Consider the following 25,179-nt stretch of genomic DNA (forward strand, 5'->3'; position numbering starts at 1 on the left):
ATCTAATACAGACATTGTATTGAACCCATCTCCAATATAGACATTAGACAGAGTAAGCTGCGCAGGTGAAGGAGACAGATCCTGAGTGAGACACAGCCTGAGTGAGTGAGACAAAGCCAGAGTAGGAATTGGAACTTGGGAATTTGGGCAGTGAGGTAATTCGGCGCGGAGTGCGAGGAGGTGCCATTTCCCGTTTTGTTGTTTTCTTCGTTTGGCTTTGTAACTGGTAATCTGCAGGGAGAGGTCCAGAGTGCATTCCGGGAAGCAAGGAGAAAACCAGCAAGCACCCTGGGAAGGTAGGTGATATTAAATCTTACCCCCAGGTACCAGCGGCCTTCATTTCCGGGAGTGGGAGAGAGAGAGAGAGTCGGGGATAATCTGCTATTCTGAGTGATCCGACTAGGGGGGAGGGGGGGAACTGATTAGTGATGTCACAGGAAAGCTGTGACCTGATTGGGTGGTAAGGAATCTGCACTGAATTTAATAATTAAACATTGTTAAACTAATTAAGCATAATGAATTAATTACTTAATCATAATTTAAAGGGGTATCTAAACCAGAGATCTGAGAGTACTGCATTTAACATTTATATTTATAGTAGAAATCTAGTGCTAGGAAACAGTAACTTTAAAAAAAAATTTATTTTAAAATTTAATTTACTAATTAATTAACGCAATGTCAATTCGAGGGGTGCAGTGCTCTGACTGTGAGATGTGGCAGGCCTGGGAGGCTTCCAGCGTCACGGATGACTACATCTGCAGAAAATGCACCCAACTGGAGTTCCTCACAGACCACATGGTTCGGTTGTAGCAGCAGTTGGATGCACTTCGGAGCTTGCAGGTGGTGGAAAGCGTCATAGATAGCAGTTATATAAATGTGGTCACACACAAGGTTATCGCAGAGAGATGGGTGACCACCAGAAAGGGCAGGCAGTCAGTGCAGGAATCCCCTGTGGTTGTCCCCCTCTCGAACAGGTATACCCCTTTGAAATGAAATGAAATGAAAATCGCTTATTGTCACGAGTAGGCTTCAGTGAAGTTACTGTGAAAAGCCCCTAGTCGCCACATTCCGGCGCCTGTCCGGGGAGGCTGGTACGGGAATTGAACCCGTGCTGCTGGCCTGCTTGGTCTGCTTTAAAAGCCAGCGATTTAGCCTGGTGAGCTAAACCAGCCCCTGGTAACTGTTGAGGGGAATAGCCGATCAGGGGACAACAGCAGCAGCCAGAGCTGCGGCACCACGGCTGGCTCTGATGGTCAGCAGGAGGGTCAAAATGCAGAAGAGCAATAGTCATAGGGGACTCTATAGTCAGGGGCACAGATAGGCGTGTCTGTGGATGTGAAAGAGACTCCAGGATGGTATTTTGCCTCCCTGATGCCAGGGTCCAGGATGTCTCAGAACAGGTAGCGGGCATCCTGAAGGGAGAGGCCAAACAGGCAGAGGTCTTTGTACATATTGGTACGAATGACATAGGCAGGAAGGGGCATGAGGTCCTGCAGCAGGAGTTTGGGGAGCTAGGCAGAAAGTTAAAAGACAGGAACTCAAGGGTTGTAATATCTGGATTACTCCCTGTGCCACTTGCCAGTGAGGCTAGAAATAGGAAGATAGAGGCAGCTAAACACGTGGCTAAACAGCTGGTGTAGGAGAGAGGGTTTCAGTTACCTGGACCACTGGGAGCTTTTCCGGGGCAGGTGTGGCCTGTATAAGGACAGGTTGCATCGAAAGTGGAGCGGCATGAATATCCTGGCCGCGAGGTTTGCTAGTGTCACACGGGAGGGTTTAAACTAGTATGGCAGGGGGGTGAGCACCAGAGCAATAGGTCAGAAGATGAAAAGATTGAGGGAGAACTAGGAAATAGGGCCAGTATAATCCAGGGAACTATAGACCGGTGAGCCTTACGTCAGTGGTAGGGAAATTACTGGAGAGAATTCTTCGAAACAGGATCTACTCCCATTTGGAAGCAAATGGACGTGTCGGCAAGAGGCAGCACGGTTTTGTGAAGGGGAGGTCGTGTCTCACTAACTTGAGTTTTTAAAAGAGGTCACAAAGATGACTGTTGCAGGTAGGGCAGTGAATGTTGTCTATATGGACTTCAGTAAGGTCTTTGACAAGGTCCCTCATGGCAGACTGGTACAAAAGGTGAAGTCACACGGGATCAGAGGTGAGCTGGCAAGGTGGATACAGAACTGGCTAGGTCATAGAAGGCAGAGAGTAGCAATGGAAGGGCTGATTGGAGGGCTGTGACTAGTGGTGTTCCGGAGGGATCAGTGATGGGACCTTTGCTGTTCGTAGTATATATAAATGATTTGGAGGAAAATGTAACTGGTCTGATTAGTAAGTTTGCGGACGACACAAAGGTTGGTGGAATTGCGGATAGCGATGAGGACTGTCAGAGGATACAGCAGGATTTAGATAATTTGGAGACGTGGGCGGAGAGATGGCGGATGGAGTTTAATCCGGACAACTGTGAGGTAATGCATTTTGGAAGGTCTAATACAGGTAGGAAATATACAGTGAATGGTAGAACCTTCAGGAGAATCGACAGTCAGAGAGATCTCGGTGTGCAGGTCCACAGGTCACTGAAAGGGGCAACACAGGTGGAGAAGGTAGTCAAGAAGGCATACGGCATGCTTGCCTTCATTGGCCGGGGCATTGAGTATAAATAATGGCAAGCCATGTTGCAGCTGTACCGAACCTTAGCTAAGCCACACTTGGAATATAGTGTTCAATTCTGGTCGCCACACTACCAGAAGGATGTGGATGCTTTAGAGAGGGTGCAGAAGAGATTTACCTGCTGGTATGGAGGGCATTAGCTATGAGGAGAGGTTGAATAAACTCGGGTTGTTCTCACTGGAATGGTGGAGGTTGAGGGGCGACCTGATAAAGGTCCACAAAATTATGAGGGGCATAGACAGAGAGGATAGTCAGAGACTTTTCCCCAGGGTAGAGGGGTCAATTACTGGGGGACATAGATTTAAAGTGCGAGGGGCAAGGTTTAGAGGAGATGTACGAGGCACGTTTTTTACACAGAGGGTAGTGGGTGCCTGGAACTCGCTGCCGGAGGAGGTGGTGGAAGCAGAGACCATAGTGACGTTTCAGTGGCATCTTGACAAATACATGAATAGGATGGGAATTGAGGGATATGGACTCCGGAAGTGTAGATGATTTTAGTTTCGATGGGCAGCATGGTCAGCGCAGGCTTGGAGGGCCGAAGGGCCTCTTCCTGTGATGTACTTTTATTTGTTCTTTGTTCAAATGTAACGTCAGAATTCATGTTAAGAGGGCTAAAATACAAGACCAGGGATGTACTTCTGAGGCTATATAAGGGCTGGTCAGACCCCATTTGGAGTATTGTGAGCAGTTTTGAAGGATGTGCTGGCCTTGGAAAGGGTCCAGAGAAGGTTCATAAGAATGATCCCTGGAATGAAGAGCTTGTCATATGAGGAATGGTTGAGGACTCTGGGTCTGTACTCGTTGGAGTTTAGAAGGATGAGGGGGATCTTATTGAAACTTACAGGATACTGCGAGGCCTGGATAGAGTGGACGTGGAGAGAATGTTTCCACTGGTAGGAAAAACTAGAACCAGAGGACACCATCTAGATAAAGGGACGATCCATTAAAACAGAGATGAGGAGGAATTTCTTCAGCCAGAGGGTGGTGAATCTGTGGAACTCTTTCCCACAGAAGGCTGTGGAGGCCAAATCACAAATCATAAGACAGAGATAGATAGTTTCTTGATTAATAAGGGGATTAGAGGTTATGGGGAGAAGGCAGGAGAATGGGGATGAGACAATATCAGCTATGATTGAATGGCAGAGCAGACTCAATGAACCCAGGGATGGGCAATAAATGCTGGCCCCGAGCGTAACGCCCACATCCCATTAACGAATTTAAAAAAAAACAGTCCAGAAAGTTCTGCTGGACAAGCCCAAAACAAAAAGCATTGAAAAGCGACTCAAAATTCAATATACGTAGGAAGTGATTCTTGCAGGTGCACAAAGTTTAATAGTCCTAAGTAGAACCCCAATTTGTGGCACTGTAATGACTAAGACCAGGCCTTTGAGATTGGCCAATTGGAATATGAGTTGCCTGATTAGTGGCCCAATCAGGGAACCCCTTTCTCTGTATATAACAGGGAGTGTCAGATCCTCTGCACTCCCAGTGTAGACAGCAGACGGAATGGTTGTGGTTGTTCAGCTGCTGGTTTTATAAATAAAAGTAATTCTGCTGAAGGGACTTCTGCCTCTGTGGACTTATTACAGTGGCGATGAGGAAAACGGAACGACCCGAAGGAGCCTGCTCAATAGCAGCTGCCACATATTGAGGGTAAGCCACTGACAGGCATAATGCCTTTATTCGGGAAGTTGGACTCTTTTGACCCTGCAGTGGATGACTGGGCCCAATATGTAGAGCGGATGAAGTACTTTTTTGGAGGGAAACAATATAATTCTGGATGAAAAGCAACGGGTCATTCTGCTGACCGCGTGTGGGCCAGCAGCCTTTGCCATTATGCGCAGTCTCACTTTTCCAGAGGCACCGGACACGAAAACTCTCTAGGAATCGATGGACTTAGTAAAGGAGTACTATGACCCTATGCCATCTCTGATCCTGTGAAGGTGCCAGTTTTACTCAGCATTCTGAGACACGGGGAGTCAGTCACTAATTTTTTAACAAGATTAAGACTATTCGTAGAGGTTTGCGAATTTGGCCTGATGCTAAATAAGATGCTCCTCGACCGGTTGGTGTGCGGAATAAATAATTTAGCAATACAGAAACGTCTGTTAGCAGAGGCCGAACTGGATTGTAAACAAGCATTGCAGCTGGCTTTGTCCTCAGAAAAAGCGGCAAGTGGAACGCATGAGTTGTAGATTATCATAGAATTTACAGTGCAGAAGGAGGCCATTTGACCCATTGAGTCTGCACCGGCTCTTGGAAAGAGCACCCTACCCAAGGTCAACACCTCCACCCTATCTCCATAACCCAGTAACCCCACCCAACACTAAGGGCAATTTTGGACACTAAGGGTATTTTATCATGGCCAATCCACCTTTAAGGGTTATGGTGTTCGGGCCGGAAAGTGGAGCTGAGTCCACAAAAGATCAGCCATGATCTAATTGAATGGCGGAGCAGGCTCGAGGGGCCAGATGGCCTACTCCTGCTCCTAGTTCTTATGTTCTTATGTTCTAACCTGCACATCTTTGGACTGTGGGAGGAAACCAGAGCACCCGGAGGAAACCCACGCACACACGGAGAGAATATACAGACTCCGAACAGACAGTGACCCAAGTCGGAATCGAACCTGGGACCCTGGAGCTGTGAAGCAATTGTGCTATCCACAATGCCACCATGCTGCCCTACCTGATGGAGGTAGATGCCCACGCCAGTGCAACTGAGTTAAGGGACTACCACTGGGGGATAGGCAACTGCATAGCCACCCTCAGGAACGACTCGGATACTAAGTTAACCAGGCGCACTCGCAGAAGCCCTCCCAAGCAAGGGAAAATTAGGCCCAGACAGACGGCAGCCCCCATAGCCTTCTGCCAGTAAGATATTGTAGTTGTTGTAAGTGATCGGAGCCAGAGAGGAGAAATAGAAGCCCAAAACCATTATCTTGGAGACGGACATGTTGGCCGGGGTACAGGAGAATGAACACCCTGGAAGCCCCACCTACCTCCGACGAGGAACAACTAAATTCTGTAATGATGGTTAAATCAAAACCCATTAAATTGACCATAAGGCTGAATGGACGTCCAACATTAATGGGAGGTCAACATGGGAGCAGTCATACCATAGAATCATAGAATTGACAGTGCAGAAGGAGGCCATCCGGCCCATCGGGCACAACACATGTAACTGTGGCTTATGGGGAGCAACTGGTTCAGCTGCCTTTAATGGTCGTGGAAGGTTCGGGGCCAAGCTTATTGGGATGAAACTGGCTAAAAGAGATCTAGCTGGATTGGGTAAACATTTTCCAGCTGAAAATGGTCACCTGAGCGAAGTCTTGTGCAGATACCCAGAGGTTTTCCAGGAAGGGCTCTGTGATGAATGATAACTGTACCTTTAATGCGATGGCCCCTTTAAGACCGGGCTTGGAACCCTGGGGGACTCCGCCTCCGGCTCCACCCCCAGGGAACTGTATATAAGGTTACGTTTAGTGGGCGTGCTGTGAGCACACTTCTCAGCAGCTGTCTGGTTCTCTGGTAATTAAAGCCTTTGAATTACCAATCTTTTCTCCTAAGTGGTAATTGAGGGTATCTCAGGCTCAGAACAATATAGGGAGCAAAGGCGACATTATACGTAGATCCAGAGGCAGTCCCAAAATTCTACAAGTCCCGACCAGTACCCTTTGCGTTAAGGGAGAAATAAATCAAGAGATTGGAGTGTGAGGGAATAATAAAACTGGTCCAGTTTGCAGAATGGGCAGCACCCGTGGTGCCTGTCCTTAAGCCGGAAGGCTCGGTCCGCCTTTGTGGAGACTTCAAATAAACGATTAATCGCTACTCACAACTGGACAAATACCCAATTCCCCGGATTGAGGATTTGGATGCAAAGCTGGCTGGAGGACTCCTATTCTCAAAGCTGGGTATGAGCCACGCATATCTGCAGCTGAAGCTGGACGAAGAATCGCAAACATTCTCAACGATAAACACCCTGAAGGGCCTTTTTCAGTAGAGAAGATTACCCTTCAAGGTATTGTCAGCTTGTGCGATATTCCAGAGGACAATGAAGAATATATTACAAGTTGCCATTTACCTAGACGATGTCCTCATTACGGGAAAAACAAGGGCAGAAACCTGCACAACCTGGAGGAAGTCCTTAGGAGGTTTTCAGCAGCAGGCGTGCGCCTAAAGAGGGAGAAATGTGTTTTTCTAGCACCTCACGGAACCTATCTGGGGTACAAGGTTGACAAGTCAGGGCTACATCCTTTGGATGGTTGGGTGAGGGCGATTAAAGATGCCCCGGCCACCGCCACAATCCAGAGGTCTTTTTTAGGACTGGTGACTTACTACGGAACAGAGCTTCCATCTTGGATCCCCTACCCCAATTACTAAAACAGGGACAAGCCTGGGAGTGGTCCGCCTGCCAAGACGGGGCTTTCAAGAAGATAAAATAACAGCTTTCCAGAGAACGTCTTGGCACACTGCGACCCCAGGAAAGAGTTGGTGCTCACATGTGATGTGTTTCCATGTGGCATTGGTGCAGTTTTGGCACACAGAGGGCAAAGCGGACAGGAATGGCCAATCGCGTTTGCTTCCAAGACGTTAGCAGCAGCAGAATGAAAGTACGCCCAAATTGAAAAGGAAGGATTGGCTGTGATCTTCACTGTGAAGAAATTTCACCAGTATTTCTCCGGGCGGAAATTCACTATAATCACAGACCACAAGCCATTGCTGGGTTTGCTGAAAGAAGACAAAGCGGTGCCACCAATAGTTTCAGCCCCGATCCAATGCTGGGCCCTACTACTGGAGGCGTACCAGTATCAACTGGAGCATCGGCCAGGAACCCGGGTGGCAAACGCCAATGCGCTAAGCAGGCCGTTTGAATTCATGAATTTTGAACGCCAGGAGTTCATAAAATTCATGAAGTCAAACAGCATTTGGCACATACGGACGGCACCATAACCACCCGGCATCAAACGGGTTGATGGAGAAATGAAAATGAAATGAAAATTGCTTATTGTCACAAGTAGGCTTCAATGAAGTTACTGTGAAAAGCCCCTAGTCGCCACATTCTGGTGCCTGTTCGGGGAGAGAGCTGTCCAGACCCTAAATGTCAGGTTGGAAAAACAGTCAGCAGCATCAGTGGACACTAAACTATCACGCTGGCTATTTGACTATAGGACAACCACACACGTCACAACGGCAATAACATCGGCGGAGCAACTCATGGGTAGACGACTCCGAACCTGGCTGAGCCTACTAATCCAAATTTAGGCAGAAAAGTAGAACAACACCAAGAGGCTTAATGCAGGGGGCGCGCCAACACTCGTCGAGAAAGTTAGTTCAATGCAGGTAAAAAGGTATGGGTCAGAAATTATGCCATTGACCCCACATGGGAAGCAGGAATGGTCGAGGGCAGACAGGACCTGAATCATGAGGTACGTGTGGGAGAATACGTCGTCAGAAACACCTGGACCAGGTGCGGGCCTCAGATTTGGTTCCTCCTCCGGAGCTGACTCAGACCAGCATACCAATCACCGTGGAGAGTCTGACATGGACACCATGGATGATGCCGTACCTGTACCCCTGCCACCGGAGGAAAGGGGTGAACCGCCCCTCAGGCGCAAACATCGGAAAAGACGGGCGCCTCGCCGTTATACCCCCCTACGTCGGAGGCTGAAGTGGAAGATCCCGATCCGACGCAGACACCAAGTGACCTGTCAGTCACGGGGACTCCACGCACTATGCGGGGGAGGACTGTGATGACTTACACTAGAGCTTTTAGATTGGCCAATTGGAATAAGAGTTCCCTGATTAGTGGCCCAATCAGGGAGCCCCTTTCTGTGTATAAATAACGGAGTGTCAGATCTTCTGCACTCCCGGTGTAGACAGCAAGCTGAATGCACTCCCGGTGTAGACAGGGAGCTGAATGCACTCCCGGTGTAGACAGCGAGCTGAATGCACTCCCGGTGTAGACAGCGAGCTGAATGCACTCCCGGTGTAGACAGCGAGCTGAATGCACTCCCGGTGTAGACAGCAAGCTGAATGCACTCCCGGTGTAGCCTGCGAGCTGAATGCACTCCCGGTGTAGACAGCGAGCTGAATGCACTCCCGGTGTAGACAGGGAGCTGAATGCGCTCCCGGTATAGACAGTGAGCTGAATGCACTCCCGGTGTAGACAGGGAGCTGAATGCACTCCCGGTGTAGACAGGGAGCTGAATGCACTCCCGGTGTAGACAGGGAGCTGAATGCACTCCCGGTGTAGACAGGGAGCTGAATGCACTCCCGGTGTAGACAGGGAGCTGAATACACTCCCGGTGTAGACAGCGAGCTGAATGCACTCCCGGTGTAGACAGCGAGCTGAATGCACTCCCGGTGTAGACAGGGAGCTGAATGCACTCCCGGTGTAGACAGCGAGCTGAATGCACATGGTTGTACTGCTGTTGGTTTTATTAATAAAAGGGATTCTGGTGAAGGGATGCTGCCTCCGTGGATTTATTACCGACACACGCGAATACCAAAACGGAGCAATACATGTGCCGACCTCTGTATACACCATGGAAATCCCCACCTTTACGTCATTTCTGGAAAGTATGTAGAAGAAAGAGCCATTCCCAGCAACAGTGCAGTACAGCTGTGGGCCCGAGGCAGCAACTCTGCACTACAGCAAAGGGCCATTCACAGTGTGTACCATCTCTATAGCCGTGATTAGACAGTGTTTTCCAAACCTTTACCACCTTGGAGATTAAAAACGGCAAACATTTCCCCTTGGTGGAGGGGTCAGTGAGCAGGGGGCACTGATTTAAGGTAAGGGGCCGGAGGTTTAGTGGGGATGTGAGGAAAAACACTTTTACCCAGAGAGTGGTTGGAGTCTTGGAAAGAGCATCCCACGCCTCCACCCCATCCCAGTAGCCCACTCAACCTTTTGGACACTAAGGGCAATTTATCCCAGCCAATCCACCTAACCTGCATATCTTTGGACTGTGGGAGGAAACCCACGCAGACACGGGGGGAACGTGCAGACTCCGCACAGACAGTGACCCAGCGGGGAATCGAACCTGAGACATTGGAACTGTGAAGTAACAGTGCTAACCACTGTGCCACCATGCCGCCCAAGGCAGAGATCCTCCTAACATTTAAGAAGTATTTAAATTTAGAGTGCCCAATTAATTTTTTCCAATTAAGGGGCAATTTAGTTTGGCCAATCCACCTACCCTGCACATCTTTGGGTTGTGGGAGTGAAACCCACGCAAACACGGGGAGAATGTGCAAACTCCACACAGGGGCTGGTTTAGCTCACCAGGCTAAATCGCTGGCTTTTAAAGCAGGCCAAGCAGGCCAGCAGCACAGTTTGATTCCGTACCAGCCTCCCCGGACAGGCGCCGGAATGTGGCGACTAGGGGCTTTTCACAGTAACTTCATTGAAGCCTACTGGTGACAATAAGCGATTTTCATTTCATTTTTCAGATAGTGACCCAGAGCCGGGATCGAACCTGGGACCTCGGCGCTGTCAGACAGCAGGACTAACCCACTGCGCCACAATGCTTCCCTATTTAAGGAGTATTTAGTGCACATGGGATCCCGTCCAGGTGCTGGGTAATGGGATTAGAATGGTTTGGTGGTTGTTTTTGACCAGTGCGACGGGCCGAAGGGCCTTTTCTGTATTGTTGACTCTGTGATCACCACCTCCAAGCCACATACCATCCTGACTCGGAACTACCTTTACTGTTGCTGAGCTAACAGCTTGGAATTCCTTCAAGGAACACGATGGATGTAAATTGACATGATACAAGAATTATTTTTTAAAATATATTTTTATTGAAGTATTTGCAAATTTTTTATATAACAATAACAAACAGAATAATAACATAAATATCAACATGGTAAACTGAACATTTCCCACCCAACCCGTTCTGTACATCCCTTAACCATATTGCACCTACCCCCCCCCCCCCCCCCCCCTTCAGAATGCTGCTTCCGCCGACATTAATTTTCCCCAAGAAAGTCGACGAACGGCTGCCACCTCCGAGAGATCCCCAACATTGACCCCCTCAAGGCAAACTTTATTTTCTCCAGGCTGAGAAACCCAGCCATGTCACTGACCCCAGTCTCCACACTCGGGGGCTTCGAGTCCCTCCACATTAACAAGATCCGTCTCCGGGCTACCAGGGAGGCAAAGGCCAGGGCGTCGGCCTCTTTCACTCCCTGAACTCCCGGATCTTCTGACACTCCAAAGATCGCCACCTCTGGACTGGGCACCACCTGGGTTCCTAGCACCTTGGACATTGCCTTGGCAAACCCCTACCAAAACCCTCTGAGCTTCGGTCTTGCCCAGAACATGTGGACATGGTTTGCTGGGGTTCCCGCGCACCTCACACATCTATCTTCTACCCCGAAAAACTTGCTCTTCCTCGCCGCCGTCATGTGTGCCCAATGAACCACCTTAAATTGTATTAGGCTAAGCCTGGCACATGATGAGGAGGAATTAATCCTGCTTAGGGCTTCCGCCCACAGATCCGCCTCTAGCTCCCCACCTAGCTCCTCCTCCCACTTGCCCTTCAGTTCCTCCACCGGGGTCTCCTCCGCCTCCAACAGCTCCTGATAGATATCCAACACTTTCCCCTCCCCCACCCAGGTACCGGACACTACTCTGTCCTGGATCCCCCATGGCGGGATCAGCAGGAAAGCCAACACCTGTTTCCTCAGAATGTCCCAGACTTGCAGATATCTGAAACCATTCCCCGGCGGCAACTTGAACTTGTCCTCCAGCGCCTTCAACTCCCGTCTATAAATAGATCTGCCATCCATCTAATTCCTGCTCTCTGCCAGCTCCGGAACCCTCCATCTATCCTGCCCGGTGTGAACCTGTGGTTATTGCAAATCAGGGTCCAGACTGACACACCCTCCACCCTCTTATACCTCCTCCATTGCCCCCAAATCCTCAATGCCGCCACTACCACCGGACTTGTGGAGTTACGGGCAGACGTGAAGGGTAGAGGTGCTGTTACCAGTGCTCCCAAACATGATGCCGCGTCCATCTACTCCCATGCCGACCCCTCCCCCATTACCCATTTCCTAATCATCGCTATATTCGCTGCAGTAGTTCGGCAGTGCGATACAAGAATACCTGAGGACAAGCAGGGATGGGAAATAAATGCCTCACCAGCAATGCTCACATTCCAACAACAAAAATAGTTCAAGCTTTCCCCGATGTTCTTTGACTGTCCTCAAACGCTATACACTGCCTGGGGTTGTCAAGGTCACCCTCACCTCAAACACTATACACTGCCTGGGGTTGTCAAGGTCACCCTCACCTCAAACACTATACCCTGCCTGGGGTTGTCAAGGTCACTGTCCTCAAACACTATACCCTGCCTGGGGTTGTCAAGGTCACTGTGTACTCTAACATTATACACTGCCTGGGGTTGTCAAGGTCACTGTCCTCAAACACTATACACTGCCTGGGGTTGTCAAGGTCACCCCCACCTCAAACGCTATACACTGCCTGGGGTTGTCAAGGTCACCCCCACCTCAAACACTATACACTGCCTGGGGTTGTCAAGGTCACCCTCACCTCAAACACTATACACTGCCTGGGGTTGTCACGGTCACTGTCCTCAAACACTATACACTGCCTGGGGTTGTCAAGGTGACCCTGTCCTCAAACGCTATACCCTGCCTGGGGTTGTCAAGGTCACTGTGTACTCTAACACTATACACTGCCTGGGGTTGTCAAGGTCACTGTCCTCAAACGCTATACCCTGCCTGGGGTTGTCAAGGTCACCCTCACCTCAAACACTATACCCTGCCTGGGGTTGTCAAGGTCACTGTCCTCAAACACTATACCCTGCCTGGGGTTGTCAAGGACACCCTCACCTCTAACACTATACACTGCCTGGGGTTGTCAAGGACACCCTCACCTCTAACACTATACCCTGCCTGGGGTTGTCAAGGATACCCCTGTCCTGAAATGCTAGCCACAGGCTCCTTCCCTTTTTTTTAGTTGGTGACTTTGTTTCTCGCATGATGATTTCCACCTCCGAAGTTAACAATGTTTGTTTGCAGATGGAAGAAATCTTGAAAATCAAAATGAAAATCACTTATTGTCATGAGTAGACTTCAAAGAAGTTACTGTGAAAAGCCCCTAGTCGCCACATTCCAGCACCTGTCTGGGGAGGCAGGTACGGGAATCGAACCGTGCTGCTGGCCTGCTTGGTCTCCTTTCAAAGCCAGCGATTTAGACGAGTGAGCTAAACCGGCCCCTAGTGAGCTAAACGAGCCCTTAGAACACCAGGTTAAAGTCCAACAGGTTTGCTTCGAATCACTAGCTTTCGGAGCGCAGCTCCTTCATCAGGTGAGTCTCCAAAAGCTAATGATTCAAAACGCACCTTTTGGACTTGGACCTGGTGTTGTAAGACTTCTTACTGAGCTCACCCCAGTCCGACGCCGGCATCTCCACATCATGTTTACAGATGGTGTTGTTCCAGCATCTTGCAGCTGGTGGGGCTGTTGCTCCATTGATCTGATGAACTCTTGCCTGCTACTTCGCAGAAACACAGAAGTTGGATTTACTGTTTGGGAGACTATGAATGGGATTCTCTGTTGGCTGAAGCGATTGGGCGGAGAATAGGTTCCGACGCCAAAATCGTGGCGGGGGCCAATTTGAAGCCAGATTGCAATTCTCCATCACCTCGACAGCGGAGCCCATGTGTACCGGAACGGAGGTACAGTAAACACCATTCGGATATCAATCGCAGCCCTGACCCGGTATTCTCCGGGGCCTCAGCGATTCTCCGCCTCCGATGGGCTGAGTTCCCGACGGCGCGGTTCACTTGTGTTTTTAGAAATCGTGAAACCTTCATTGTGGTTGATGAGGGAGAGAGCGAGGAGATAGGACACGGAGAGGTGTTATCGTGGTCTGCCGGCCCAGACACTGGCCGTGCTGGCTGGGGGGGATCCTGCCAGCCCTGGGGGAGGGAGGGTGACATGGGAACAGACAGAGTGGCCAGGGTGACACCCCATGGGACTGGGGCGGTGTCCAGGCACGGATCTCCATTGCCCCAGACTGCAAGGCAGCTATCTTGCTGCGCACCCCACTGACCACCCACTTTGGCCCCTGATTCTGCAGAGTGACACCGGCCGTATTTGTGCCCCCACCCGCACACACCACCCCGGAGGCCCACCCGGGGCAACGCTCACTGTAGTCCCAGTCCGACTCATGCAGCCCATGGGTGGGTAGCTAGAGGCCTCAGTGGCAAGGACACCCAGCCATACCGGGTAACTCCTCTATTTAGAATCATGGAATAGGATAACAGAATCTATACACTGCAGAAGGTGACCATTCGGCCCATCGGGTCTGCACCGGCCCTTGGAAAGAGCATCCTGCTTAAACCCACGCCTCCACCTGTGGTAGCACAGTGGATAGCACTATTGCTTCACAGCTTGGGTCACTGTGAGAAGTCTTCACATTCTCCCCGTGTCTGTGTGCGTTTTCTCAGGGTGCTCCTGTTTCCTCCCACAAAAAAGTCCTGAAGAACTGCTATTAGGTGAATTCTCCCTGTGTGCCCGAACAGGCACCGGAATGTGGCGACGAGGGGCTTTTCACAGTAGCTTCATTGCAGTGTTAATGTAAGCCTACTTGTGACACGAATAAAGATTATTATTATCATACCCGTAACCCTGTAACACCATCTAAACTTTTGGTCACTAAAGGCAATTTATCATGGCCAATCCACCTAACTTGCACATCTTTGGACTATGGGATGAAACCGGAGCACCCGGAGGAAATCCACGCACACACGGGGAGAACGTGCAAACTCCACACAGACAGTGACACAAGGCTGGAATTGAACCCGGATCCCTGGAGCTGTGAGGCAGCAGTGTTAACCACTGTGCTACTGTGCTGCCCCATTTAAAATTGGAGGTGGAGAGAAAACAAAGAAAGACACACCCGTCAGTCTGATACCGGTAACGGGGAAAATGGTAGAGTCCATTATATAGCAGCAGAGCACTCGGAAAGCAAAGGCAAAATCTGAGAGTTAGCCTGGATTTACGAAAGGGAATTCAGGCCTGACTGAGCAACAGAAATTCTTCGAGGATGTAACTAGTAGAGTTGACAAAGGAGAACCAGTTGATATAGTTTAGGCTTTTAATGAAGACCCAAACAAGAGAGTAGGATGTAAAATTAAAGTGGATGGGATTAGGGGTTGTGGGCTGGAAAACTGGTGTGAAAGGACCACCAATTTCCAGCCCAGCAGGGGGCTGGCAGGGGTCTGACATAAATCTCCCAGCTTTTGCTGCAGATACAGGCCCCCTGCACTTCCGGGTCAGAGGCCGTGCATGCGCAGGGCGGCGGCCTCCAGCTGCAGCGCCGTGCTCCAAGGCGGATTTGGACCGCGGCGCTGCACCCGAAAAATAAACCCCCCAATTGGACGCGCACCCGACCTCAAACCCGGCACAGATATTCCCTGACCGCCGATAAGGCCCCCGCCGGCATCCGATCGGCCCACCCCCGACCAGGGTGGCCGTGGACTGAGTCCGCAGCCACCATGCGAGTATCCCAACCGGCTGGATCACATTAGACCCACACCATCGGGACGTCGGCTGGTCGGAGACGGAGAATGGCGGAGCGGGCCACTGGCATTGGCCCCAGGTAGGTCCTAGGCGCCGCTTTTCCGGAGCCGGCAAAATGGGAGAACTGGCGCCGGTCCCGATTCCGTGCGGGAAAATGGATTCTCTGTCCCTGCTCCGGCCGCGATTTCGGAGAATCCAGCCCAGTGTATTGAGATGCATAGAAAACCGGTTGGCAAACAGGAATCAAAGAGTAGGAATTAACTGGTCTTTTTCAAAATGGCAGGCAGTGACGAGTGCGGTATCGTACGGACGGTTCTCGGACAATATATATCAATTCACAATATATATGAATGTTTCTTCTTCAAGCGTGCAGATGACACAGAGTTGGGTGGGAGGGTGAGCTGTGAGGAGGATGCAGAGATCCTTCAGTGGGATTTGGACAGGCTGAGTGAGTTGGCACATGCATGGCGGATGCAGCATAATGTGCTTAATTTGTGAGGTTATCCACTTTGGTATCACAGCCTGGAATGGCAACTGCTCGGCCCTAGACCGTAAGAAACCCGCCTCCCATCCACTGACTCTGTCTACACCTCCCACTGTCTTGGGAAAGCAGACAGCATAATCAAATAACCCTCCCTGGTTATTCTCTCTTCCAACCACTTCCATCACAAAAGAGATACTAAAGTCTGAGAACAAGCACTAACACGGAAGCACAGTGGTTAGCACTGTGGCTTCACAGTGTCTGGGTCCCAGGTTCGATTCCTGGCTTGGGTCACTGTCTGTGTGGAGTCTGCACGTTCCCCCCGTGTCTGCGTGGGTTTCCTCCGGGTGCTCCGGTTTCCTCCCACAAGTCCCGAAAGACGTGCTGTTAGGTGAATTGGACATTCTGAATTCTCCCTCTGTGACCCGAACAGACGCCGGAATGTGGTGACTAGGGGATTTTCACAGTAACTTCATTGCTGTGTTAATGTCAGCCTACTTGGGACACTAATAAAGATTATGATTATTGCATGGCGCAGCGGTCAGTTTTCCTCCTGCAGGAAGATGCTGAATGTTCTGCTGGAGGAAATGGCAAAATCTGAGATTGTTAACAGTTTTTGGAATAACAAAGGAATATTTTCCAATGGCTGAAGGGTTGTTAACTGAAACGACGGGTTAGGATTTGGACATTTTATCGGATGAAATAGTAGATACAGCAGATTCAACAGCAGAAAAGTTGATAAATACTTCAATGAAAAATAAATTGTTGGGATATAGGGGCGAGATTGGAAAGAGCACCCTACCCAGGCTCCACGCCTCCACCCTATCCCCATAACCTAGTAGCCGCACCTAACCTTTTGGACACTAAGGACAATTAAGCATTGCCAATCCACCCAACCTTTGGACTGTAGGAGGAAACCGGAGCACCCGTAAGAAACCCACGCAGACACGGGGAGAACGTGCAGACTCCACACAGACAGTGACCCATGCAGGAATCGAACCGGAGTCCCTAGAGCTGTGCTAACCACTGTGCTACCGTGCTGCCCCACTGAGGTAGAGACTGTGTGTCCTTAGCTACCTGAAGGACTGTGGCGATGGTACATACTCTGGGAGGCGGGTTCGCGTGCTGGACTGGGCTGTACTCACCACTCTCTGTAGTTTCTTGTGGTCTTGGGCCGAGCAGTTACCATTCCAGGCTGTAATACCAAAGTGGATAACCTCACAAATGCCATGCATTTGCCCACTCACTCGGCCTGTCCAAATCACACTGAAGGATCTCTGCATCCTCCTCACAGCTCACCCTCCCACCCAACTTTGTGTCAGCTGCACATTTGGAGAATGCACTCCTGGCCGGAAGATTGCACCCGTGCGAATGGCTGTAAAAATCGGGCCTTGGTCTGACAGGAAATTAAGCGATCTGCAGAGCAGTCAGGAAAATCAGCTGTGATTGTAGCGGCTGGCGGACAAGGCTTGACAGGCCATGTGGTCTAATTCTTGTGTTCTTGTGATTGTGAAATCAAACCACAGAGAGGTCTGGAGTGCAAGTTGCATCAGGGAGTGTTCAGCCTCCATTATCCCGGACTCCACTTCTCCAATGCTGCCCACTCTGGAACCTCATTTCCCATCATCTCCAGAACGGGACCCCCTCTGAATTGCCACCACTGACAGTCTGTGACATCCGGTTGCCAAATTTCCACTATCACCCACTGGCTATGCCATATGGTCAGGTTAAGATTGGGTTGAACGTTGAGAAGTTTTCCTGACCCCTCCAGCTCTCCCTGCTTTCATTCTCTGCTATAAATCCACCCAAAACTGTTTCCCTGGACAAAACAGCCATGACCCTGCTCACCTTGAAGTAGTTGTGCAGATCATCTGAGAGAAAACCGTAAAATATCTGCCTGTCTTTCTTATTACTCAGCCGGTCGTGGAAAACTCTGGTCATCTCGTGCGCAAAGAGAATGATTGTTTTATCTCTGGAGACAATGTCGGTTTCATGAGCCTGGAGCATGCCCTGTATCACCTGCAAAAACAAAGCAAAGCTGTCTGAAAAATGGACAGTCCTGAAGTCAGTGAAGAATAAAACTGAAATGGACACAGCATTAACCCAGGGACTGGAAATGACAAAAGCATTGACTGCTCAGGCAGCGCAAGCCTGCAAAACCCTCCTCACTAACAACCCATCACTACTTGGATGAAGCAGTGAGGGTGCCAAGGGCACACAACGCAATCTTAAAGGGGGGCTACAACGGCCATCAGTAAGAGCAGCTCAGGATAGGCCAGCCACCAGAGACGCCATTTTAATTTTCCAGAATTGGCTAGATTCAGCAAAGATCAAATTAGATTGGAAGACAGCAAATGTAATTTGTTAGGATATTGTCTGTCTGTCTGTGTTCCCTTTTAATGTACGTCATGCTGTCTGTTTGATATACATAATTTGGGGTTGGCTTCTGCAAAGTTACATCTGTGTGATGATTCAATAAATTGGAGTATGAATCAGTATGGGTGTGATGACTCAGTAATCTGGAGTATGAATCAGTATGGGTGTGATGATTCAGTAATCTGGAGTATGAATCAGTATGGGTATGATGATTCAGTAATCTGGAGTATGAATCAATATCGGTGTGATGACTCAGTAATCTGGAGTATGAATCAGTATGGGTGTGATGATTCAGTAACCTGGAGTATGAATCAGTATGGGTATGATGATTCAGTAATCTGGAGTATGAATCAATATCGGTGTGATGACTCAGTAATCTGGAGTATGAATCAGTATGGGTGTGATGAATCAGTAATCTGGAGTATGAATCAGTATGGGTGTGATGAATCAGTAATCTGGAGTATGAATCAGTATGGGTGTGATGATTCAGTAATCTGGAGTATGAATCAGTATGGGTGTGATGATTCAGTAATCTGGAGTATGAATCAGTATGGGTGTGATGATTCAGTAATCTGGAGTATGAATCAGTATCAGTGTTATTATTCAGTAATCTGGAGTATGAATCAGTATGGGTGTGAAGATTCAGTAATCTGGAGTATGAATCAGATTGGGTGTGATGATTCAGTAATCTGGAGTATGAATCAGTATGGGTGTGATGATTCAGTAATCTGGAGTATGAATCAGTATGGGTGTGATGATTCAGTAATCTGGAGTATGAATCAGTATGGGTGTGATGATTCAGTAATCTGGAGTATGAATCAGTATCAGTGTTATTATTCAGTAATCTGGAGTATGAATCAGTATGGGTGTGAAGATTCAGTAATCTGGAGTATGAATCAGTATGGGTGTGATGATTCAGTAATCTGGAGTATGAATCAGTATGGGTGTGATGATTCAGTAATCTGGAGTATGAATCAGTATGGGTATGATGATTCAGTAATCTGGAGTATGAATCAGTATGGGTGTGATGATTCAGTAATCTGGAGTATGAATCAGTATGGGTGTGATGATTCAGTAATCTGGAGTATGAATCAGTATGGGTGTGATGATTCAGTAATCTGGAGTATGAATCCGTATGGGTGTGATGAATCCGTAATCTGGAGTATGAATCAGTATGGGTGTGATGATTCAGTAATCTGGAGTATGAATCAGATTGGGTGTGATGACTCAGTAATCTGGAGTATGAATCAGTATCAGTGTTATTATTCAGTAATCTGGAGTATGAATCAGTATGGGTGTGAAGATTCAGTAATCTGGAGTATGAATCAGATTGGGTGTGATGACTCAGTAATCTGGAGTGTGAATCAGTATGGGTATGATGATTCAGTAATCTGGAGTATGAATCAGATTGGGTGTGATGACTCAGTAATCTGGAGTATGAATCAGTATCAGTGTTATTATTCAGTAATCTGGAGTATGAATCAGTATGGGTGTGATGATTCAGTAATCTGGAGTATGAATCAGATTGGGTGTGATGATTCAGTAATCTGGAGTATGAATCAGAGTGGGTGTATTGATCCAGTCATCTGGAGTATGAATCAGAGTGGGTGTGATGATTCAGTAATCTGGAGTATGAGTCAGTATTGCTGTAATGATTCAGAAATCTGGAGTGTGAATCAGAGTGGGTGTGATGATTCAGTAATCTGGATTAATAATCAGTATCAGTGTGATGATTCAGTAATCTGGATTATTAATCAGTATCAGTGTGATGATTCAGTAATCTGGAGTATGAATCAGAGTGGGTGTGATGATTCAGTAATCTGGAGTATGAATCAGATTGGGTGTGATGATTCAGTAATCTGGAGTATGAGTCAGTATTGCTGTAATGATTCAGTAATCTGGAGTATGAATCAGAGTGGGTGTAATGATTCAGTAATCTGGATTATTAATCAGTATCAGTGTGATGATTCAGTAAACTGGAGTATTGAGCACTGGCAGATCTATGCAACAATATAGGATAGGTTGAATTGCTTACTTTAGCCATGTCCTGCATGTTGAAAGTATAGTGTGGGTTGATTGGTGTGGGCAACATTTGTCGACACATCTTGTAATAAATGGTAATTCCAGTAGTCACCAACAGGTCCCGACACTTCCGCACCACTGGCATGAAGTTTCGACTCTCCAGGTGACACCCAATTTGTACCTGAGGAAAGAGGAATTATAACACATTGCGAGAACAACACTCCTCAGCTGACCCATTTCAATCACATGCTAACACCATTGGAATGTTCCTACCTAAACCTGACAAAACCTGACTCGCTGGAACTTTTTTGAGGTTGTTTGCTGGGAAAAGACAAAGGGGGCGGGAATCTCCAAAATGGAGGCAGAGTTTCCGCGCATCGTGAACACCATTGCGTTTCACAACTGCGCAAAACCGGCACAGGCACTATTGATTCTGGTCCCGACAGGGGGCCAGCATGTCGCTGGAGCGGTTCAAGCCACTCCAGCCTCCCTTCCCGGCGCCAACTGGGCGTCGCACCAACCCGCGCATGCGCAGTGGTGCCATGCCAACCCGCGTATGCGCAGTGATGCCACGTCAACCCGCGCATGCGCAGTGGTGCTATGCCAACCCGCGCATGCGCAGTGGGGACACGCCAACCCGTGCATGCGCAGTGGTGCCACGCCAACCCGCGCATGCGCAGTGGTGCCATGCCAACCCGTGCATGCACAGTGGTGCCACGCCAACCCGTGCATGCGCAGTGGTGCCACGCCAACCCGTGCATGCGCAGTGATGCCACGCCAACCCGTGCATGCGCAGTGGTGCCACGTCAACCCGCGCATGCGCAGTGGTGCCACGCCAACCCGTGCATGCGCAGTGGTGCCACGTCAACCCGCGCATGCGCAGTGGTGCCACGTCAACCCGCGCATGCGCAGTGGTGCCACGCCAACCCGCGCATGCGCAGTGGTGCTACGCCAACCCGCGCATGCGCAGTGGTGCCATGCCAACCCATGCATGCGCAGTGGTGCCACGTCAACCCACGCATGCGCAGTGGTACCACGTCAACCCGCGCATGTGCAGTGGTGCCACGCCAACCCGTGCATGCGCAGTGGGGCCATGCCAACCTGCGCATGCGCAGGGGACTCTTTCAACATGCCGGCCCCAACCCAACATGGCGCGGGCGTTCAGGGGCCGGCCACGTAACAAAATGGATCTGGGGCTACAGAGGCCGGCCCACCGATTGGTTCAGATTGCCAGCATCTACGGTATTTTTATTTTTATACAACCTCACACTGTAACTATCTTGGGAGTGTGATGTACCATCAATTCGACTCAAGACACATTTAGGATCCGAACTGTGGCTTTCATCAGCTAGTTGTTAGCCCGGTGATTGACTGCAGAGAATGACCGACCGCCGGGAACTCTGGGTACTTATACCCCACCTCGGAGGCGTATACCCTACTTGCCTCTCGACCAATTGGAGAGCAGTCACATGACTAGTCCCAACCAATCGGACGAGAGGCACATGACCAGCCAGAGCCAATGGGAAGCCAGTGCTCTGCACCAATGGCAGTGCTCATATCCATACCACCACATTCACCCCTTGTGGAGAAAGAAGGGGGGGGTAAGTGGGAGGGGTGGGAGGGGGGTATGAGCAGTGAAAATCGATAGGGGTGAGCTGCCCACTGGCTCGTGGCAAAACAATACTGCTACTATTAACAACAGAATAATCAGAAAAATGTCCAAGAAATAAAAATGGCAAAACAATGTTACTACTACTAATAACAACAGAATAAAACGAAAAGTCCAAAAAAAGGTTCCATGGCTGCATCAGATGGAGACGATCAGCCTGTCGGGTGCCCGTGGTGTTCTAGAGGACCGTCGCAGTGGAGCCGGTGATGTCGGGCCGATGGTCGTCCTTGCCTCCGGCAGCGTCGGTCGTAGATGTGTCTCCGCACCCCGGGCCGGTGGTGGAGACGCTGTAATCGGGGGAGAGGGGGCATGTGCGCTGGGTCGTGGGGGCGCGGGGGGGAATTGGGGTTGGGGGGGAGGTGTTGATGTAGGGGGAGAAGGTCGCATGCCGGCGGGTGCCAGGTCCCGGAGCGAGACCGTATCCTGCCGACCGTCGGGATACTCCACGTACGCATACTGCGGGTTGGCGTGGAGTAACTGGACTCGCTCAACCAACGGGTCGGACTTGTGCACCCGCACATGCTTCCGGAGCAGGATGGGCCTGGGGGTGGCCAGCCAGGTCGGGAGAGGGGATCCTGAGGACAACTTCCTGGGGAAAACAAGAAGACGTTAATGAGGTGTTTGATTAGTGGTAGTACAGAGGAGAGACCGGATTGAATGAAGGGCGTCGGGAATGACCTCTGTCCAACGGGGAATAGGGAGATCTCTGGACCGTAGGGCCAGCAGGATGGTCTTCCAAATGGTGCCATTCTCCCGCTCGATCTGTCCGTTACCCCGGGGGTTATAACTGGTCGTCCTGCTAGAGGCTATGCCCCTGCTGAGCAGGAATTGACGCAGTTCGTCACTCATAAAAGAGGACCCCCGGCGCTGTGGATGTACGCGGGGTAACCGAACAGTGAGAAGATGGATAGGAGGGCCTTTATGACGGTTGTTGTGGTCATGTCGGGACAGGGAATGGCGAAAGAGAAGCGAGAGTATTCGTCGATAACACTCAAGAAATACGTGTTACGGTTGTTGGAGGGTGGGGACCCTTGAAGTCTATACTGAGACGTTCAAAGGGGCGGGATGCCTTGATCAGATGCGTTCATTCGGGGCGGTAAAAGTGCGGTTTGCACTCGGCGCAGATGTGGCAGTCCCTGGTGACGGTCCTGACTTCCTCGACGGAGTAGGGCAGGTTGCGGGTCTTAATAAAATGGTAGAAACCGGTGACCCCTGGATGGCAGAGGTTCGTGTGGAGGGAGCGGAGGCGGTCAATCTGCGCACTGGCGCAGGTACTGCGGGATGGGGCATCGAAAGGCTCGTTGAGCTTCCCAGGACGGTACAAGATATCGTAGTTGTACGTAGACAACTCGATCTGCCACCGCAAGATCTTGTCATTCTTGATCTTGCCCCTCTGTGCATTGTCGAACATGAAAGCTACTGACCGTTGGTCTGTGAGGAGAGTAAACCTCCTGCCGGCCAGATAGTGCCTCCAATATCGCACAGCTTCGACTATGGCCTGTGCCTCCTTTTCCACTGAGGAATGGCGGATTTCGGAAGCGTGGAGGGTTCGTGAGAAAAAGGCCACGGGTCTGCCCGCTTGGTTCAGGGTGGCCGGCAGAGCTACGTCAGACGCGTCGCTCTCGACCTGGAAGGGGAGGGACTCGTCGATAGCATGCATCATGGCCTTTGCGATATCCGCTTTGATGCGGCTAAAGGCCTGGCGGGCCTCCATCGATAGGGGAAAAGTGTTGGATTGGATGAGGGGACGGGCTTTGTCGGCGTAGTTGGGGACCCACTGGGCGTAGTATGAGAAGAAGCCCAGGCAGCGTTTGAGGGTTTTGAGGGAGTTGGGGAGAGGGAGATCCATCAAGGGGCGCATGCGTTCGGGATCGGGCCTATCACTCCGTTACGCACTATGTAGCCAAGGATGGCTAGACGGTCGGTGCTAAACACGCACTTATCCTTATTGTAAGTTAAATTAAGGAGTTTTGCGGTTCGGAGGAATTTCTGGAGGTTGGCGTCATGGTCCTGCTGGTCGTGGCCGCAGATGGTGACGTTATCGAGATACGGGAAGGTGGCCGGTAAACCGTGCTTGTTGACCATTCGGTCCATCTCCCGTTGGAAGACCGAGACCCCATTTGTGACACTGAAGGGAACCTTGAGGAAGTGGTAGAGGCGCCCATCTGCCTCGAACGCGGTGTACTTTCGGTCACTCGCGCGGATGGGAAGCTGGTGGTAGGCGGACTTAAGGTCCACCGTGGAGAAGACTTTGTACTTCACGGTCCTGTTAACCAGGTCGGAAATACAGGGGAGAGGATACGCGTCCAGCTGCGTAAACCTGTTGATGGTCTGACTGTAATCGATGACCATCCGGTTTTTCTCCCTAGTCCGAACTACCAGCACTTGGGCTCGCCAGGGACTGTTGCTGGCCTCAATAACTCCTTCCTTAAGGAGCCTCTGGACCTCGGTCCCGATGAAGGTCCGGCCCTGGGCACTGTAGCGTCTGCTCCTAGTGGCGGCAGGTTTACAATCTGGGGTGAGATTAGCAAACAAGGAAGGGGGATCCACTTTGAGGGACGCGAGGCTGCAAACAGTGAGAGGAGGAATAGGGCCGCCGAATTGAAAGGTCAAGCTCTGCAGGTTGCACTGGAAGTCCAGGCCCAAGAGTGCCGGGTGCATAGACGGGGGAGAATGAGTAGTTTGAAATTTTTGAAACCCCTCCCCTGGACCGTGAGGTCCACTATGCAGCACCCGGTGATTTGGACGGAGTGCGAACCCGAGGCCAATTCAATTTTATGTTTAACTGGATGGATGGGGAGCGCGCAGCGTCTTACCGTGTCGGAATGGACAAAACTTTCCGTGCTCCCGGAGTCCAGCAGGCATCTCGTTTTGTGTCTGTTGAGCTGCACCGTCGTTGTAGTCTTGGCGAGCGAGCGTGGTTGCGACTGATCGAGCTTGATGGAAGCCAGTCGTGGTGAGAGTTCCAGATCCTCCTCAGTGGCAGAGTAATCGCTTGCAGGACCTTCCGAGTTGATCCAAGATGGCGCGCCCAGGACCCACCCGCACGTGGAGTCGGGGTCCCAAAATGGCGGCGCCCAGGACTCGCACGTGGAGCCAGGGCCCCAAGATGGCGGCGTCCATGGCCCGCAGATGGTGTCCGGGGCCCAAGATGGTGGCGCCCGTGGGAGCCTCATGGCGGCTGGGGGCAGAGTCAGCGGCGTCCGCGAGCCTTCGGGGCAGCTGGGAGCGAGGGTCGGGAGGACCGTGGGGCCGTTGCGGGGGCCGGTGCGCGGCGTGGGGCCCTGGGGGGGCCCGGGGGGGATCCGCGGTCGGTGCGTGGGACAGCAGCGACCGACTTGGTCTGGCAGACCACCGCGTAGTGGCCCTTCTTCCCGCAACTCTTGCACAGAGCGGAGCGG

The 25,179-nt window shown here is 50.6% G+C and overlaps 1 protein-coding gene across 1 annotated transcript in view; it reads right to left on the minus strand.

Annotated features, from left to right (window-relative positions):
- Positions 1–25,179, minus strand: part of LOC119966916 (dynein heavy chain 14, axonemal-like) — a 1,122,002-nt gene that overhangs the window by 314,353 nt on the left and 782,470 nt on the right. Inside the window, exons 50-51 of the mRNA XM_038798874.1 lie at positions 20,123–20,290; positions 17,560–17,730 (exon numbers count right to left, since the gene is read on the minus strand). Of these exons, the coding sequence (XP_038654802.1) occupies positions 17,560–17,730; positions 20,123–20,290 (339 nt within the window). The remainder of the gene's footprint in view (positions 1–17,559; positions 17,731–20,122; positions 20,291–25,179) is intronic.

This window comes from Scyliorhinus canicula, chromosome 6 (assembly GCF_902713615.1).
Source record: "Scyliorhinus canicula chromosome 6, sScyCan1.1, whole genome shotgun sequence".
Lineage (NCBI taxonomy): Eukaryota > Metazoa > Chordata > Chondrichthyes > Carcharhiniformes > Scyliorhinidae > Scyliorhinus > Scyliorhinus canicula.